Genomic DNA, 20003 nt, shown 5'->3' with positions numbered 1-20003 from the left:
GAAATACTAAATTAAACAATACAACATAATACCTTAGACTGACTAAATAATGACTTGTTTGCTTTAGTGTATTTTTTAATGCATTCTTTGAATTTAATAAGAAGAGAAGGGCAGAAAGTGTCATAGATGATATACTAGGATGCAACTAACTACAGAAAGTTGAATTCAGAGGCACAATGCCAGTTGAAAGCAAAGACAGAATGATTGTAATGGTGAAGATATTTGTAAATAGAGTACGCATTCCAAGAAGTCACCTAATACAAGAGCAGGTCATCTGCAAATACAGTTTATGTACATGCTGCTGGGACAGTCTCAGACAAAGCTCCTAGTTGGAATAAATCCCAAGAAACAAAGGCAAAGGTGAACAGAAAATAATCCATCTGAATTCCCCAAAGATACGGCAAGACAAGTTGATTTGTTTGGATCTTGTATTATTTCAATCTTGGTTTTAGAAAATTGTTTATAACCTTAAGAAAACTCACAATAACTTGGTACAACATAATTTCATATAATATATAGAGTCTAAGATTTTAGAACATCTTTAAAATTTTTCATGATTATTAAATTAATATGAACACATGAAAAATTTAAAGCAAAACTAAAATCAAAAGCTCTAATTCTGCCATCTTTAGAAATAGCAACCATTAACAGGTTGGTACAAGTCCTTCCTCACCTTTTCCTATAAATATGTAGTAAGTTCATATGTCAATATGTATTTCATGACATAAAGCATATTCATAAATTACACAGATAATATATTCAACAACATTGACCAATATTCAACAAGAATGTTATGTACTAAATATTGTTCTAGGCATTGGGGATATATCAGTGGAAAAAAACAACAAAACCCTCACCTTCATAGGGCTTACATTTTAGTGATAGGAGAGAGATGGTAAACAATGGGAAAATAAATGAATAAATTGTATGTTAGAAGATATTAAGATGATGGGAAAAAAAACCAGAGCATGATAAGAGGGGTAAGGATTACCAAGGGTATCAGGACTCACCTGTCAGGTAACATTTGAACAATGGTCTTAAAGAGGAGAAGATATGAGCCATACGGCTATTGGGGGAAGAGCATTTCAGCTGAGAGAGTAGCCAGTGCAAATTCCCTGAGGTCGGCGTGTGAGCGGCATGTAGGAACAAGGAGACTAGTGTGGATCGCGCAGTATGAGTAAGGGATGGAGATGGATGATAGGGTGCCAGATGGTTTATGGCATTGTAGATACCTGAGAGAATTGCGAATTTGGCTTTTACTCCAGTGAAATAAGGAGTCACTGAAGACTGTGTGAGCAGAGTTGTAATATAACTTAAAATTTAATTGCTCTAACTATTGTGTTGAGAAAAGAGGATAGAGGGGAAAAGTGAAAGGAGAGGGGCACTTTAAGAGGATTTGTACATGAAATAGTCCAGGGATGACGGTAGCTTGGATCTCAGTGGTAGCAGCTAGTGGTAAGAAGCGGTCAGATTCTGGATAAATTATGCAATTGAACTTCCTGATGAATTCATGTTCAACATGAGAGACAGGGAGAATCATGCCTAACTTTTTTTGACATAAGAATCATGAAGGATCATGTGGCCTCAATAGAGATATGGAAACTATAGAGGGGCAGGCTTGGGGGGAAGGAGACTGTGATCTGTGTTTTAGACATGTTAAGCTTAAAGTATCTATTAAAAATATGCATATACTGTTTATATATATACAACCACATCTATTATTCTATACATACTTGTATACATTATTTTAAACATACTTCTCTGTGGTTTACATTTTTCTTGTAGACATTTAAAAATATCAGGATATATAGATTGCTTCATGGGATAGGCATTTTGCATGGACTAAATTTTAGTCTTTATTAGGGTATGATAGACAAAATTCGAAGATGGCCTCTAAGAATCCCACCTGCCACCACCCCCAACTCCAGCCTTCTACGTATCTTGAATAATCCCTTCCCTTGAGCGTGGACTGGGCCTGTGAATACGATGGGACAGTCAATTCCTTGGTGATGTTACATTACATGGCAAAGACGATGAAATAATCACTCCTGAGATTATATAAGCCACTCTGGATATTATGTAAGCTTCTGTCACAGCCAACTGGAGTGAACTTCTCCCATTGGCTTTGAAGAAGTAAGCTGCCATGTGATGAGAGGGCCACATGCTAGGAATCAAGGGCAATCTCTGGAAGCTGAGATAAACCCTGGGCCATGGCCAGCAGAAAAATGAGAGCCTCAATCTACAACTACAAGAAACTCAATTCTCTCAACAACCTGAATGAGCTTTAAAAAGAACACCACGATCCAAATAAGTATCCCACAGGACCAACCCCTTAATTTCAGCCTTGTGAGACCCTAAGCAGAGAACCCAGCAATGCCATGCCCAGACTTCTGACCCACAGAAACTGTGAGATAATAATCAGGTGTTGTTTTGGTCGGGCACAGTGGCTCACGCCTGTAACCCTAGCACTTTTTGGGAAGCCAAGGTCGGCGGATCACTGGAGGTCAGGAGTTCAGGACCAGCGTGGCCAACATGGTGAAACCCTGTCTCTGTTAAAAATTAAAAAAATTAGCTGGGCATGGTGGTATATGCCAGTAATCTCAGTTATTCAGGAGGCTGAGGCAGAACAATCGCTTTAACCCAGGAGGCAGAGGTTGCAGTGAGCCGAGAATGTGCTACTGCACTCCAGCCTGGACGACATAGCGAGACTCCATCCACAAAAACAGTAATAATAATAATTGGGTGTTAAGTGCTGAGTTTGTAGTGATCTATTTTGCTGCAATAGAAAATTAATATACATAATAATCCTGACAATGTCTTTAGAAACAGATATGGATACCCTGTTCCCATGGAGCAGCTGACTGATAAAACTACAAAACCAGTGAACAGATGACCCACAAACATGAGAGTTTCTTGTACTACTACAAATATAATATTATATTGAGTAGGTCTTTTCTGTCTTACATTCTTTTCATAGAATATTGTAACAGAATAAACAGCGATTTTCATAAGGTCGCAGAATTCAAAGCTCAGAAACTTAGCTCTGGTTCTGTGAAATCTTATATTATCTTTTGTCATAATTTTTTCCACCCATAAGCCAGAGTTTGGCTTTAAAACAACGCATACTATCAAGCCCAGCAAGTGCCACTTTTGAGAGTCAACTCAAACAGGCATTCAGAAGGCAAGTAATCGCTATGGCTTGCCTGCTAAGTCTGCTCTGTTCACCACAAGGAGGGAACTCCATTAAATATTTAAGACAATCACTAAGAGAACACCCAGCAGGTAAACAACTATGATTACTTGCCCCATAGCCCTCTCAGCAGGCATCTGACAGCACTTGGGTTGGTGTTTACATCATATTAAAGACATCCCTTTGTAGCTTCTATCCAAAGGAACACCAACAGTTTCAAAACTGAAGTTTCAAAATAAGGATCATTCTCTTGCTGCATATTTTTGGGCAGAATTTCTAAGGACTTCCATGAATTATATCAAGATAGGAAAGACGTAAAAATTGGAAATCTAGTTTCCCTTTATACTTTAACTGTATGCCTAAAGCAAAGCTTGATAGAGTATATTATCTCTTACTAACAGAAACAAGCCACTGGCGTCATAAATTCCCAAATCGGCAAGCTTCCTATGCTAGTCCAAATTGAAGAATAAACTATCAAATGCACACAAGTGGATGTATTGGGGTCAGCATCAGCAGTTATCAATCTCAAGAATTCACAATATGGTTTATGGGGCAAGTCATTCATAAGTTTTTGCTGAAATATTTCATTCACATAATAAGGAACACCTCCCTATCCCACCGACACTGATCAGGAAAACCCATTTGGGCTTAACATGAACAAAAACTAAACATCTATTGTATTAAACCACAGAAATTTTGAAGCGTATCTATTACTTTAACTGATACAGGGATTTTAAATGTAGTCACCAGGGCTCTGTTTGAAATATACAAGTGTAACTGGCTTTAGCTATACGCTTTAAGAATTGGTGGGTTGCGGCCGGGTGCGGTGGCTCAAGCCTGTAATCCCAGCACTTTGGGAGGCCGAGGTGGGTGGATCATGAGGTCAAGAGATCGAGACCATCATGGTCAACATGGTGAAACCCCGTCTCTACTAAAAATACAAAAAATCAGCCGGGCATGGTGGTGCGTGCCTGTAATCCCAGCTAGTCAGGAGGCTGAGGCAGGAGAATTGCCTGAACCCAGTAGGCAGAGGCTGTGGTGAGCCGAGATAGCGCCATTACACTCCAACCTGGGTAACAAGAGCGAAACTCCGTCTCAAAAAAAAAAACAAAACAAAAAAAACAACAAAAAAAAGAATTGGTGGGTTGCATAGGCTTGGGCAGTATAGGTATTACAGTAAATAGCTAGTCAGGAGCATGGCAGGAGAGCCCCCCCCACCACCACCTCCATGAATGTCAGGTGACCAGGTCAGCTCTCTAAAATAATAATTGTCTACAACCAATGCCAAGGAAAGGCAATCTCCCCATAGATAGAAAAACCCTGAAACTAGTGATCAGTAGCGGGATGGTTAATACTGAGTATCAACTTGATTGGATTGAAGGATGCAAAATATTGATCCTGGGTATGTCTGTGAAGGTGTTGCCAAAGGAGATTAATGTTTGAGTCAGTGGTCTGGGAAAGGCAAACACACCCTTAATCTAGGTGGCCACCATCTAAACAGCTACGAGCACAGCTAGAATGTAAAGCAGGCAGAAAAAACATGAAAAGGTCAGTCTGGCTTAGCCTCCCAGCCTACATCTTTCTCTCATGCTGGATGCTTCCTGCCCTCAAACATTGGACTGCAAGTTCTTCAGCTTTGGGACTCAGACTGTCTTGCTTGTCCTCAACTTGCAGACAGCCTATTGTAGGACCTTGTGATCATGTGAGTTAATAGTCCTTAATAAACTCCCGTGTGTGTGTGTGTGTGTGTGTGTGTGTGTGTGTGATGATGAATTGGGATCAGTAAAGAGAATTCATGTTGCCAGAATTAGTCAGTGAGCCATTGAGAAATTTAGAATAGATATTAGTGATAGAGGCAGGAGGCAGACAAAGGCCTAGACAGATAGGGAAGGATCTCCATACAATTTCCAACCTGCCCCACAAGTGTTTACACCAGTTATTTTGTGCAGATAAGGAACCTGCACTGGGGGCTTACCTGATCATCTGCAGCAGACTGGAGGCCCACATGCACTAGGGGGATGGTGTGGAGCCACCATAAATTTACGTCTAATGCAGGGAAGGAGCCTGGCCTCTTCAGCTGGTGTGTGGTGGACCTGGTATTCAATTTGGGAGGTGGAAACTTGCTTGCAGGACCCCTTCTCTTTGCTGAGAGCTTTCAATTCACTTAATAAATTCCACTCTCCTCACCCTTCAATGTGCCTACCTAATTCTTCCTGGTCATGAGACAAGAACACAGATTAGCTGAGCTATGGAGCAAAAAAATCCTGCATCATTTTGGTGGCCTGTATAGGGACTTGTCAGAACGGTGAGTAAAACTTAAACCCAAACATATCTCTCACTTTTCTTGCTGAGCTTTCCTGTCCTCAGACTTTTTCTGAAGGCCGGGGAAACTACCCCTCTTTCCCTGCCCCATTATTCTCAGAAGTTGGGAATGTCAGCCTCAGTCCAACCCAGTCTTTTCTATGGAATTTTCCTTCTTTTTGGGGGGAATATATTGGGACCTATCTTTTATTTTACAATATTAGGGGTGTTCCAGCTCACCCAAATGGTCACAGGCCCACGCACAGGACAAATGTGAGGGGCAGCTCCCTGCCCCACTCTTCTCCTTTCTGGGGCACATGGCCTGAGCCTGGGGTGGCTAGCTGGGCAGCATTCCCTGCCAGGCATGCGCAGAGTCTTCCCCTCACCTGGCCAAGGGGTCCAGCTCAGTAAATGCCCCAGGGAGGAGACAGCAATAAAAGGTGTCTCTTTCTGATGGAGAAATCCATTTGCATAAGAATAAGAGGTTTCTCCCTCAGCCGTCTTCCCAGCCTTTCACTTAAGCTCTTTTTTTCTTTCTTTTCTCCACTCTGTTAGCCATTAACACAGCCTTGCAGATATAGGGAGCTTTATGCAAGAGGTTTTTTTTTTTTTTTTTTTTGGAAAATATCTTGTTAGGCCAGGACCCCAATTCACAAGACACCTTTTTTCTCTTGCTTTTTTCAGGAGAACTCAGCTCCTCAGCTTGACCTTAGCATTCAGCTTATGAAAAGGAGGTAGCAGCTAGCTGCTGGATACAGTCTGTCAAGATTTAAGGAACTCAAAGCTTATGTCAACAGGGGGGACAGGGTGCACATAGGTGAGTACAGATATTTCCACCCTCTAGGCCCCTCTGTTAACATGGGTGGAAGCTGCACTGACGCCTATGGGTAGCACCCTGTCAAGGTCACCAGGACTTGGGGATATAAGGGCAGAAGAAAGAAAAGAAATGCCTCTTCTTTCTCTCCCTCACATACCCGCTATTTGCTGGGAAGAGAAAGGAATTAGGGACACCTTATCCCTTCTTCCTAGCTGGGTAACCATTCATCTTTAGTCTGTATCTCTCTCAAACGTATCCTGAGGCCTGGGGGCTCCTTTGAGAAAATGCCTTCTTTTTCCTTTTTCCTCCTCTGTCCTCTCCTCACAGAGAGGTAATTGTGTTCCCATACTACAGGATACTTTCCTTGGATGCTTCCTCCAAAATGGGAAAAGTTAATTTCCCAAACCTTAAGCTGCTTGGATTAGAATAGACCTCAGAGGAAGGGAACCCAGAAGCCTGACATGCCAGTAAAAGGGTAAAAGTTTTTTTACCAGTCAGACTTTTGGTCCCTCCCTTCCTATGCAAACCAGTAAAAGGAATGGTAAGGATCATTGTTTATATTCTCTATAACGTTTTGATTAATGAAAAAGGATTTATGAGGTTGGTCTTAAGCTGTAGCCAATCTGGTATGCTTTGCATGTCTTTCTGTATGGTTCTGTCAGAAAGAGGAGTACTTTAGGATAGGACGCAAGTGTAGGACCCCATAAGTCCACTTTTCAAGTCATCCCAGCAAACTGGTCAGTAATAAACTTGGCTGCAGGCCTGGATCATATTTTATGTCCTTGGGAGCATGACCTGTAACCATATGGCAGTACTTTGTTTTAATCTCTGATATTTTACAATGGTGGCTAAGGTTCAATCCTGGCTTGGAGAATGAGTACTTTCAAGTTAATTGCTGTGTGATTTCTACCATTTCTGACTCCCTTCCCCTCCATAGACAACTTCTAGCTTCCCTTCTTAAATTTTCCCTTCTCTGAGCTACTGTTAAACATTCTAGATTTATAAAAACTGCTTCTCCTTACTTCCCCCTTTGAAAAGACTTTGTACACTCATGGTTAAGTTATAATCTTAATTGAGGCTTGTTGGTTTCACCTGTGAGGTTACCTTTGGTAAAGTTCAGAAACCAGAAATGTTGGCTGCTTGGCATGGCTAAAGTCAGGTAATAAGGGACTTAAAAGGATGTTCTTAAGGAGTGCTCAACTTAATTAAAAGTGGATACCCAAGTACGTTTAAAGGACTTTTATGGTTTTTTTCTTTTCTTGAATTTTGCTTTTCTGGAAGAAGTTTCTTCTCAATTGACTGAAATATTTTTCTCCATTTTGTCTCATTCTTAATGCACACATGAGAGGCCCTAAATTAATTTCTGATGGCTCGGGACTCCTTGAGAAAAACAGAAAAGGCACCACAGATCCCATTTTGTCAGAAACCTCTGTTTTCCTCATGGAACCCCAGATATTAGAGGCAGATAGATCCCTCTCAAAATCCGTTTTTGTCTTCCAGTCATACCTGTTTGTTAGGCCCTAGAAAATGCATGCTTTCCTAGCCTTGCTCTTAAAGGGCTCCACCCAGCAGCCAATAATCCAATTAGATTGACAAATGAAAAAATCTTACAACTACTGGATTTTCTTTTCTGTCTGTGTAATCATATATGTGTTACATGTGTTATGTTTATACAGAAAAGTGCTCTAATTAGCTTGAAGACAAATAAGCACCTAGATAAATTTTTTTTAAAAGATAAAAAGCAGTAATACCTTTAGTTCATGTGACTTTAATCTTTGAGAAATAACAACAGTCTTAAAGATTAATGGTAAACTGCAAATGTCATCAAAATGTAAATAGGTGGTCAAAATTATGCAAGTCAGATACTAGGTTTGCTAAATGTTTTAAGGTCGCAAACTGCTTCTTTGACCTTTGAGAACTGTTCTACTTGCCTGCTTTACAACTTGATAAGGCTTGGGGATATGTGAAATTAACCACATCATTAACTATGCTGGAAGGAGTCAAACTTTATTGGCACCTAGTACATTATTAAAGCAACTTACTTAGGATTTATATTAATGTTAAAAACTGCTAAGGGTTACCATTATAACATGTAATTGAGACCACTGAAAATGGATTTACATGCAAGGTGTGTAAGAAATGGTGTGTAAAATGTGTTTTTAGCAAAAGAGTTTTATAAGGCAAGGAAATTTAAAATTTTGCCTACGGGTTTAAACAAGTTGTGGAATGACTAAAAAAATTTGTCTTACAAAAGGAATTCTGTGCATGAACATATTAACTAAATTTAAAAGGGTTTGATATGGTTTTTTCTATAAACTGCACATTGAAATAAAAGCACAACAAGATTCTTTTTAGCAAAATTTGTAAAGGGTTACAAAAGGTTTATAGGAATCCTCATGGTTAAACTGGTTAAGATTTGATAGAAGTGTCTGTAAGATTTCATTAGAAAATTGAGTTGACATTAATAGTAGACTAATGTAAGGGTAAAATTTGGCTTTCTTTCTCTTAAATAAGATTTTCATGTAATGGTAGAGGATAATGAGAGGGCTTTTACCTTAAAATTTTTTTGAGTCATCATTTTGGCTAAATAAATAGCATATGGTAATCCAGAATTGTATTTCATAATATCAAGTGTTCTAAATCTCAAACACATTTAACAGGCTTCCAAAAATCATATTGCAGTTTCAAGGTTATCTTTCCTGACTCCTAGCTTTTGGATGTTACAGAGGGCCCCTGGAGCATCCAAAAGAGAGGTAAACAGGATTATTCAACATGTTTAGGTAAATGGAATTGCCAAAATGATGCTTAATTTTCTTCAGGTTATATTTCAGTGAATAACATTAATATATGTTCCAAACTTGCATGAGATTTCTAAAATTCTAATGTCTGAGTATATGCTATCATCATAATTAAGGATATTATTTTAAGTTATTGTAAACCACAGAAATAACCAAATTTCTTTGTCATTTTGTTTTTAACTTTAACAACCCTGGACATTTTGCTATTCACAGACAATTATTGTCTTGTTTTGAACCTCTTCAAAAGATGTTTTATAATCAGCTGCAGAACATTGACAGGTGATCTCAAATGCAGGTTTCTGTTAACTTTGGAGACCATGGCATTGGACTAAAGGAAAAATGTACAGGACTCATGAAGAGCTGAAGTGTTCATGAATATCAAACAGAACAAGAGTTAATTAAATGGACTGGACTAATAGAAAACCGAAGTAATCTTTTTAAATTTTTGCTTAAAACATTCATTGTTCATCCTTGTTTTCCAGAGTCAAGGAAACTTTTATTTTGAGCTATTTACAGTCCTGCCTCAGCCTCACAAGTAGCTGGGATTACAGGTGCATGCAACCACGCCTGCCTAATTTTTTGTATGTTTAGTAGAGACAGGGTTTCACCATGTTGGCCAGGCTGGTCTCAAACTCCTGACCTTGTGATCTGCCCACCTTGGCCTCCCAAAAGTATTCTTAACTCATGGCAATACAGTTATTTGCATCAGTGCAATAAGAACCTATTTTCTTTGGCAACAGGATGCAATTAAATAAACTGGTTCTTTTATCTAGGCTTTGACTGGAATGACATGCTGTCCTTTAGGGAATCAAGCTTGACTTGCAGAGCCAATAAAAGACCCTTGGGAAACTGGCCTCATACCTTGTCTACAGTTCCCATACAGGGTTTCTAACCTGTGTTGAGTAAAGAATGTCACTTTCTAATAGGCACAAGAACCCCATATTCTTGGGACATGAAGAAGTTAGGAATTTACCTAACTCATAGATATTTGAGTATACAAACCTATGGTTGAACGGCTTGGCTTTAGAAGTTTTTATCTGAGATTCCTTGTGGAACAGAGTTCCTTCAAAGCCAATTTAAAAGGCCTTTGTGAAAATAATTATCCTTGCTGCACTTTATGCCAATAATCAGGCCAAATATAAGGCTAAAGTTTACTGTGCAAACAACTCAGTCCTATCATGATTTGTTTTTAACAAAAATGAGGACTGGAGAGAGAAAAAATCATATACTTGTCATTCTATTCTAGTCTCAGTTGTTTTTATGTTTTTGTCTGCATTTTAGACTAACCTTGGTTATTACTGTGAACCAACCAGTGATCTCTGGCTGCAGCTCAGAAGAAACAAAAGGGATGGGTAATGTAAAAATCTGGATCAATATTCTAGTTCTGGGAAGTTATCCTGTAAATTCTACCAGGTTATAGGAGTAAATAGGGTGCCCATTACCTGGAGGTTTCCTTTTTAAAGAAAATTATACCAAGAAAGCTAACCAAATCGAAGCCCCATGCACTCAAATCTTAGCAGGCATAACTATAGTCACTAGTTATCTGGGCATGCCAGCAGCCTTGGGAGTTTTGAGCTCTTCTTACCCTCCACTTTTGTTCATTTTGATACATCTTCTAATAACCCAGTTTGTCTCTCCCCTTTATGCCATTGAACTCCAAACGGTCATGCAACCAGAATCTCAGAAAATGGTTCCCTTTCACTGAAGACCCTTAGATAGGCCTCTGAGGGAGATCTGACTGCCATCTTCCCAAAACAGTGCCCCGTCAGCAGGAAGCTGCTAAGATCAGTCTTTGTCCCTATTCTAATGCCAATTAAATGTACCTCTTCAGAGAAGGAGTGATAGAGGCAAGAGGCAGACAAGTGCCTAGACAGAGAGGGAAGGGTCCCTGGAGAATCTGTGACCCACCTTACGAGTATTTACACCAGTTGTTTTGTGCAGATAAGGGAACCTGCACAGGGGGCTTGCCTGCATGTCTGCAGCAGACTGGAGGGCCACATGCACTGGGGGAATGGGGTGGAGCCACCAGTAATTCACACCTTATGCGAGGAGGAGCCTGGCCTCTTCAACTCATGTGTGGTGGTTCTGGTTCAATTTGTGAGGTAGAAACCTGCTTGCAGGACCCCTCTCTCTTTGCTGAAAGCTTTATTTCAACTTAATAAATTCTGTCCTCTTAACCTTTCAATGTTTCCATGTGCCTAATTCTTCCTTGTCATGAGACAAGAATCCAGATTATCTAAGCTAAGAAACCAAAAAAAAAAAAAGAAACTTGCATCATTAGTGCTCAGAATTATTGTGTTCCTGGTAAATTTAAATCCATGAAGTACACTTACGTTGAGAAAATTAGTAGGAAATAGAGGAAATGCTCTGAAAAGGATTCCCCATGCTACCTCTTTGCAAATTATCTTTATTGTTAACCAACCTCAGACTATTCAGAGAAGTCAGTGCAGGGAACAAAAAAGCAAACACTTTTTTCAGGGCAGATAACAATTATCAATTAATCCTGGATTTAAGAAATGTTTCTTAATATTATACCGCCGACAAGTAACTATTCAGTTATGTTTACTAGGAGAAAAGATGGACTTTGCACCACACTCAAGAAAGGACTCAGACCTTTGTAGGAAGGCAATATAATTCTAAAAGGTGTTTCCTGTCTCTATGATGATTCTAGAATCATTTTTAATTGTGGTGAAATCACCTTTGCAGAAATTTTAGCAGTGAGAGAAAATTATGGCAGTGAAGGAGTTCTGATCTGGCCAACCTTCATCTTGCCTGTGTCCTTCAAGCTGCTCTTAATTATTTCTGGGCTTTGCTCAGGCTAACTTTGGGAGACATTTAGTTGATAGTTTAAATGATTATAGCTCTTGTTTCTCCAAAACTCAGTTGTCTTTGTAAAGCTAATGAGAGAGCACCAGGCTGGGAGGAAAGAGGAACCCGAATTCTGCTAAGGTGTAGACATAAATGATTGTCAGCCATTATTCTGGAGGTCACAAGATATGCAACTTCCTCAATTACTCTTGCAGATAGCATCACTATCCTAGAACCTAAGATTGGCCTTTTGAGATATCTTTTCAGGTTTTCTGGCATGTCTGAGGAGACCAGTGGCTCCACTTGGACCTACCAACTGCTCCTGTGGCTCTACCCAGAAGCGACTTAGCACGCATGAGGACCATCTCCCATACGCCTATGATTACATCCCCAATCAATCAGAAGCAAGCACCCGTTGCCTAGCTACTCCTGCCCCTTCCTGCAAACTATTTTTGAAAAACTCCAGCCCCCACATTCTTGGGGAGATTGATTTGAATAATAACTCCATTTCCCATATGGTGTGGCTGGCCTCATGTCTATTAAACTCTTCCTTTATTGCAATGCCATGGTCTTGTTTTGTCTGTGCAATGGGCAGCAAGAACTCATTGGATAGTTACAGTGGGGTGAAAGTATGAAGCAATTTCATTTTGTCTGATATATATATATATATTTATCTTGAGGGAAATACTTAACACACTAATGAAAAAATATTACCTGAAATGGTTGTCTTTATCTTATGATATATACCATCTTACATCAGGCATTGTGGGGAAAAGGTTCAGGTCTCTTAGCCTCTTGGGAGAGCCCTGTGACTCAGTCTTGAGTCTGTTTCATTTATTATTAATAAACAGTTGCCACCTGTCCCTGAGGTAAAATATAATTGAGGAGAGAGGAAGTGTAAGCAGATAAATAGATTTTCTTGACCTAGTATGATACAAAACACACACATATATACTTACAACATACACACACACATTTGTAGGACGTATCTACTAAATGTCTGTATTTAGACAGAACACAGTCTCTCTCTTTCTCTCTCTCTCTCTCTCTCTCTCTCTCTCTCTCTCTCTCTCCTCCATCCTCAACCTCTCTATCACCTTTATGTGCATTAATTCCTCTCCAGTTTTTTTTCTCTCAGCATGAGAAGAAAAATTTAAAGTACCTTTGAATTTCAGTACCACACAAAGAGAACATGTAAAAATCAGCATACAATGCATCTTCAGATTTGCAATTAAAATATACTATTTGCTACATTGCAGATTGAAAGCATCTGGGTGGGGGACTAAGAAATAATGATAGTTTAAGTTCATAGAGAAGAAAGTGATTTCATGAAAGAGTCACTGCTTAATCTACCACAGTCTACTGTCTTCAGACATCATTGCTTCTCACTACTAGATAAGGACATGAAATTTTTATGAACAATCCCACAGAAATAATTGTTGCCTTTTTGCCTTTTGAGACTCCCACATTGTTCTTTTTGTGAACCAGCAGGACAGGCTGCCTTATTGGACTGGACTGTGAACATGGAGGAAAATGTAATATGGCTGTATCACTAATTAGAAAGGGATATGGTAAAAATCTGACTGTAGTAAAATAATATGGTATATTGAAACTCACTATATTGTAATAGCAAGAAGTATGCTTGAAATATTAATTGTGCTTATTAAATGTGGTATTTTTCATAAGAAAAAAGAACGATGATTGGACAATGATTTTTTATTCCCTGGTAAAAGAAAAGATGCAGTTTATGGCCCAGCATGTCATTCTCTTAGACATGAATTCTAGGAAAACTGTTATACTTGAGCACTTAGAGACATGAATAAGAATGTCCTTGCAATGCTGTGTATGTGATAGTAACTCACTGAATCCACCATAGTGGATAAACAAAATGAGGCTTATTCATATAACAGAATACTTTGCAGCAGTGCAAATAAATGAATGCATTACACGTTTACACAACTCAGTAACGAAATGTTGACAGCAAAAAAAAGTAAGTCAATTTATGCAATGTTCAGAGACATGAAAAATATAACAATATTTTTGACGGGGATTTAAACATGTGCAATGAACTGATATAGGAAAACAAAGAACTGATAAGTTCAAATTCAAGGAAGAGAGAAAAATAGCACAAGGCAAAATACATAAAATCTGTCCTAACCCAACCACAATGCAAAAGTATATAAACATTGAATCTTCAAATCATTTTCACTGCACCAGTCCTATAACCAAGTTAGTAGTGTTCTACTTTACAAGAGGAGAACTAAAGAAGGTTGAACTGTGAACTTTCCCAAGGGAAGTAACTCAAAGTTAAGATTTAATGTATCAAAACTGAGGCGAACTAGAGGGTAGTCAGTGTTAGGACAGCCAAGGGAGCAGCTGGAAAGATGCCCAACCCAGACTAGGAGTTCATGTAAGGACTGAGGAGCCTCGAACCTCAAGAAGGAATAGAAAATACATAGAAAATGTAGCGTGGGGAAGATAGTTTTAGTCAGCTACAGGGAGGTGGTAAGTTTGGGAATACAAGGTTTTCTTGCAGAGATCTGGAAAGATGATCTGACTGAAGTTGTAAATTAGACTTGGACCCCAGCCTCCCTGCCATCACTGTGTCCCGGCCACAGACAATGGAGACAGCACAGGGCAGGATTAAAAATATGGACTATGGAGTTTGAGAAGTAGCAGGACTGAATCCTCATCTGCCTCCAGACCCATAAAGCAGCTTTCAATTTCTGTAAAATGGGAATGATAACATCTGCTTCTCAGGGTTGAAAGTTAACTGTTTACATGTTATCATTACTAACCTATCCCCTGCTTTGTAGCCAGTGTGATCATTCTAGAATATAACTCTTGCTTCTTTCCCCTTAAAACTCAATGGTTCTTAATTGTACAGAACTAATACTCCACCTCCTTAACATGCCTTTCAAAGTCTTTTGGTGATCTAGTGCCTGCTTCCCTCTCCAGTTCCATGGATCATGGCCCTTCGGCCACATTAGACCATCTCAATTCCCCAATGCCCCATGCCCGCTCAGCTTTGCCTGGAACACAAATCACCTCACCCTTCCTCACCAAAAAAAGCCTGCTACTTTTCAGAGCTCAGCTTGGCAATCTTCAAGAGGAAACCTTATATTCAATATGTGTATATATACATGTATAGCATGCATATGCACATAGAGATTATCAGTTCATTATCATATCAGAATTTATCTGTATGACACTCTATACTACCTTAGAATGTAAACTTCAAAACTGTCTTAATATATTCTCTATATCAACACAGTGTGCCTAGATAATTAACATTAAACAATAACACCAACCAATTTACTATTTCTTGGGAGCAATTTTTATAAATATGGTAGTTGTTTTAGGTTCTATTGAGAAATAACTCTGTTATATACAATTTTAAAATTAAATAGTTCATATTTTAACATAAAATATACCCAATCATAAAAGAATATCAGACTAAGGATAACCATCTTGCTATAAACCAGGGCAGAGTTAGGGAAGTTTCTCTAACTTAGAGTCAACAGTGGGCAATGCTAAAAATAAGATCACAGAGGAAGGACGCAAAAGAATTACCAGTAAACTCAGGAATTGCTGTCGATCTGTATAATGTTCCTTTTTGTGTTTCAACTTCTTTCAGTGTGACAACTAAACCTTAAGATTGCAACCAGAGGGGCTTCTCTTACCTCTGCATCAAAGCGTGGATCCTGGTAGGCATCACTGATGTTCACTGGAAGGCCTGTTGAAGCAACCAGCTCAGCCACACTGTTATTTATTAGCCAGTCGGAGTATGATGATTTCTCCATGCTTTCTTTGAAACTATCAGAGCACCAAGGTAGGCAGAAAGAAAAGAGAGAAACATAAGTTTTCTTGAATGCAAACTCTATAAACTACACTAATAGCAGGATAATCTGTCCTTATTAAGAAGTAGTAAGTGACATTAGTCACAAAACGATAGCAAGGTATTATCAGAAGCTACTTCAAAATGACCTACCTGCTATAATTTATAATAATAAAATCCATGGGCAGAAACTATAGATTCCCTATGATTTAGAGAGCAACTGTAGGTTGTATTTAGGTCCCAAAGCAGGCAAACATATGTTAAGGACCAAAATTAACAATAAGACATCAACAACTAATAAAATTCCATCAACCTCCCAGCTTGCCCTGTTTAATTGAACAGACTAGATGTTCTGGCAGAAGGAAGAATGAAACCTAAATGGGGAAAAATCAGAAAGTATATTGGGACTTTAAAAAATTACAAATGCAGCAAAAGAACATATCTAGACTATGGTCTTTTAAATTAATAATTATTTGAAGAACAATTTTACTATCTTAGTAATTATTTTAATAACAATTTTAGTATCAGTAACTATTTTGGTAATTTCAGAATGTGTTTCTTAACAATAGCACATATCCTACTTACAAAATCTCACTTAAAAGCCTATTTTAATGCAACTGACCCTTAACATTAATAATTAAACCTCTTTTCATGTTTAATTTGAACAAGGAATTTTATGCTAAATGATTTTGTGAACTTTCCCTTGTATCACTTTCACCACAGACACTACACATACAGAAATGCTGTGAGAAATAGTTAAGACAACCTATTCCTCTCCTGCTTTCCATCTTTTCCTCCACAAGTATATATTGAGCACTGCCAGGAGCTGCGGAGATACAAAATTGAGAACTGCTCAAATTAGTATTGGCAAGGAAAATTTTCTGGAGGATGTCCAATTTGTGGCTTGGCAAGTGATAACTGAAATTATGTGAATGGATGCAAGTATACTAGGGCAAGGTTTTCAGACTACCTTCTGTGGAACCCTGGGTTTCAAGATATGTTAATGAGTATACTACAGCAAGAATAATAATCACTCTATTGGCTTTTTAATCTAAACTGCACTATATGTAAGAAAACACTAAACACGCACATCATCTTTGTTATTTTGCAATAATGTGCCTATGTGAAATTATGCCATGCTGAAAAGGCAGGAAACTGCATGGAAGGGCCATTGGATGCATGAGGGGACACATAGATATTATTTACCATCATTAATATATCTCATCTGTAATGATCGTTGCCTGTTTCTGATAAATTCAGCATGTATTTGTAATGTTATTCATCCCTTATTGCATATTAAACATTAATAATACATAAACTTACTCTCTGTGGCTCTCTGGCTGAAAAATGGAAGTTTTAATAAAAAGCTGAGTCTCATAGATCTTAGATGACGTCTAAATCAAAGAAGTAAAAAGACTGAGTACTTAGAAGAGAAAGCTTTATTTTCTAAAACAAAACCAAACAAAAGAATAAACAAAAAAGTCTTTATTTTCTCTTTGCTGTTTTATACCTGCGCGATGAAATTTTATGTTGTGCTACAATGAAAGCAAAATCTAAGAAGAAACATGAAAATACATCTCATATGAAAATCTAACTTAATGAAGTCATTCCTAGGTTTATAAAAGAGTGTGGGATAAATTCCGATCTTTCTTTCAGGGATTAATTGGCTTACCAGTACTTTATTGTACTGCATATTTTATTCCACATTTTAATTTTTAAGGTGTTCTGTGACCACATTGTTTTGAAGCTGCTGACCTAGAGTGTTCTGTGGAGTGTGGGAAGCAGCACAGCAGCAGGAGCTGGGGAGAGGTCTGGGTACAGAAGTCAAGGGATGAACTTGAAAAGTGGTCCGGTAGTGGGGAGCTCAAGGAAGGAGCCAGTTTTAACAGTAAGTGTCAGCAACTTTCAAGCTGGGTCTTTCAGGATGAGACAGAGTTCAGGAAGGAGAGATTGGAGGCATTAGAAGGAAACAGCGGGAACAAAAGACACAAATGCAGCAGAGTACAGAGTGCGTTCTTGGCCCAATGAGTAATCGTATGGTGGAATAACACTGAAAAGGAAGTCAAGGGTCAAAGGTGAGGCCCTCACGAAGTTGCTGACACCTTAGTTATAGGCAATGGAGAACTTGTTAAGAATATGGAGCAGGGGAGTGACGTAGTTTAAGATGCGATTTTAGAAAGCTTAATCCAGGGACAATGAGCAAGAAGACCTGGGTAGGAGACACTGAGGGTGAGAAGATGTCTGGTAAACCACAGAAGTCATGCAGATGGGAGGCAATGGTGCTGGTGACTCAAGACGTACCACAGAAGATTCCACAGGCTCCGTGGCCAGATAGCGGCGGCTTACCTTTTGCTCCCGAGTGACTATGGCCCTATTAGCAGAATGCAGTTGTTTTAAGGAGTGTGGAGATAGGGAAAGATGACAGATATTCTGTAAGCCTAGGACATATTCATTTTTGAAAATCCAGGGACAAAACTTTATTAGTCCTCAGAACTGAAAACTCTAATCCAGAGGTAGGATAATTTTCAGGGAGAGTAAAATGCATGAGATCACTCAGGTACAGAACACACAGGGAAATCTGTATCTAGGGAAGGGAAGGAGAAGAAATTTTAAAGAGGAAAAACTTAAATTTATTGCTATCTACTGTGGGCCAAGGGCCAGGCCAGATACTTTACCTGACTAATTTGTTTCGTCCTTAGATAAATCCTATGAGACGGATATGCTTCTCTATATTTTATGGATTGGAAAATGGAGACCTACAATGCCCAGTAACTTTCCCAAATGGAGATAAGATTTTACCTAAATCTGACTCCAAAGTCCTAAATTATACTATTATACTATTTTTTTCTGCTGCCTTTCAGAAGGAGTTAATGGATAGGGTTATAGCAAGAACAGGGTGGGTTGTCACCTAAGAACAAAAAGGGAGGGGCAGTCCACATCAGAGAGAGTTTAAAGAGGCTGCAAAAGAAAATAAACACTTCAATCTGAGACTTTAGTTAGAGGAAGGGGGAGGAAAAACCATTGGAGTTGATAATTAAGAGCTTTAGATCCCTAATTACAGAATTCCCAAAGAAGATACAATGACAAAAGCACTTACTGAGCAGGGGCTCCTGAAAAACACACTCTAAATCTAAAACATGCTTAGAATTTGACTTGGTTCAGTATGCATACTGCATTGAAATCATCGTAAAATCACTGACAGTGTAGAAGGAATATTGACTCCTGTGCAAGGCACTGTTGAGGCAGTTTCTAAAGTATAAGCTATGATTTCTGCCCTCAGGGAGCTTGCTACTTAGCTGGGGAGATGAGAAATAAACACGCTGACGTTTAAACAATACAAAAATTGAATGCCCAGTTCAAATTTCAAATGAAAAAATTTTCACATAGCTGTATTGACATGTTGCCAACTCAACTGCATCAATCACAAATGCTGAAAAAGTCCACGGAGGGAGAAATGACTTCAGGTGTTGTAAGCTAGCTAAAGCTTCAGAGAAGAGACAAGATTAGAACTGATCTATAGGCGGTGCAACAGTGCAAACAGATTTTCTGAAAGTCACCTCTACATTTCTTCAGCTGAATGTTGCACAGGAACATAAATTAAGGCCTGAGTGATGGGATTCTCAGAGAGACAGTCAGGAAAGCTGATTTGTCACATGGTATGTACATCAGTCTTAGTCCATTCAGGTGCTATAGCGAAATACCATAAGTTGGGTGACTTATAAGCAACAAATATTTTTTTCTCACAGTTTTGAGACTGGGAAGACCAAGATCAAGGCACTGGCAGATTCAGTGTCTACTGCCTTCTTGCTGTGTCCTCACATGGCAGAAAGAATGAGTGATCTCCTGGGGCCTCTTTTATAAGGGCACTGATCCCATTCATAAGAGCTTTACTCCCATGACCTAATCACCTACTAAAGGCCCACCTCTTCATACCCTTACATTAGGGACTGGGTTTCAACATATGAATTTTTGGGCAGACACAAATATTCAGATCAGAGTAATCACATTCTGGCTTATGCACCACCTCAGTTTTAGGATTGGTCTGCTGTAACGGAGAATCATAACACTGAGTTAGAGCTTTCAAAACCTTGCTTCTTTTCTTTAAAAACAAAAGGTAATTTTATGTTATGATTAAGATCATGGGTTTTGGCATACCTCAATCAAATATCACCTTTGCTGCTTTCTAGCAAAGTGGTCTCAGGAAAGCTTCATCTGTAAAACAGGTATAATACTACTACTGTGGAGATTAAG

General features: G+C 38.9%; 1 protein-coding gene across 1 annotated transcript in view; it reads right to left on the bottom strand.

Annotated features, from left to right (window-relative positions):
* PDE11A (phosphodiesterase 11A) overlaps window positions 1–20003 on the bottom strand; it is a 392053-nt gene that overhangs the window by 189350 nt on the left and 182700 nt on the right. The window contains exon 6 of the mRNA XM_039469872.2: window positions 15598–15730. Coding sequence (XP_039325806.1) covers window positions 15598–15730 — 133 coding nt within the window. The remainder of the gene's footprint in view (window positions 1–15597; window positions 15731–20003) is intronic.

Source organism: Saimiri boliviensis, chromosome 5 (genome assembly GCF_048565385.1).
Source record: "Saimiri boliviensis isolate mSaiBol1 chromosome 5, mSaiBol1.pri, whole genome shotgun sequence".
Classification (NCBI taxonomy): domain Eukaryota; kingdom Metazoa; phylum Chordata; class Mammalia; order Primates; family Cebidae; genus Saimiri; species Saimiri boliviensis.
This window is presented reverse-complemented; position numbering and strand designations above follow the sequence as displayed.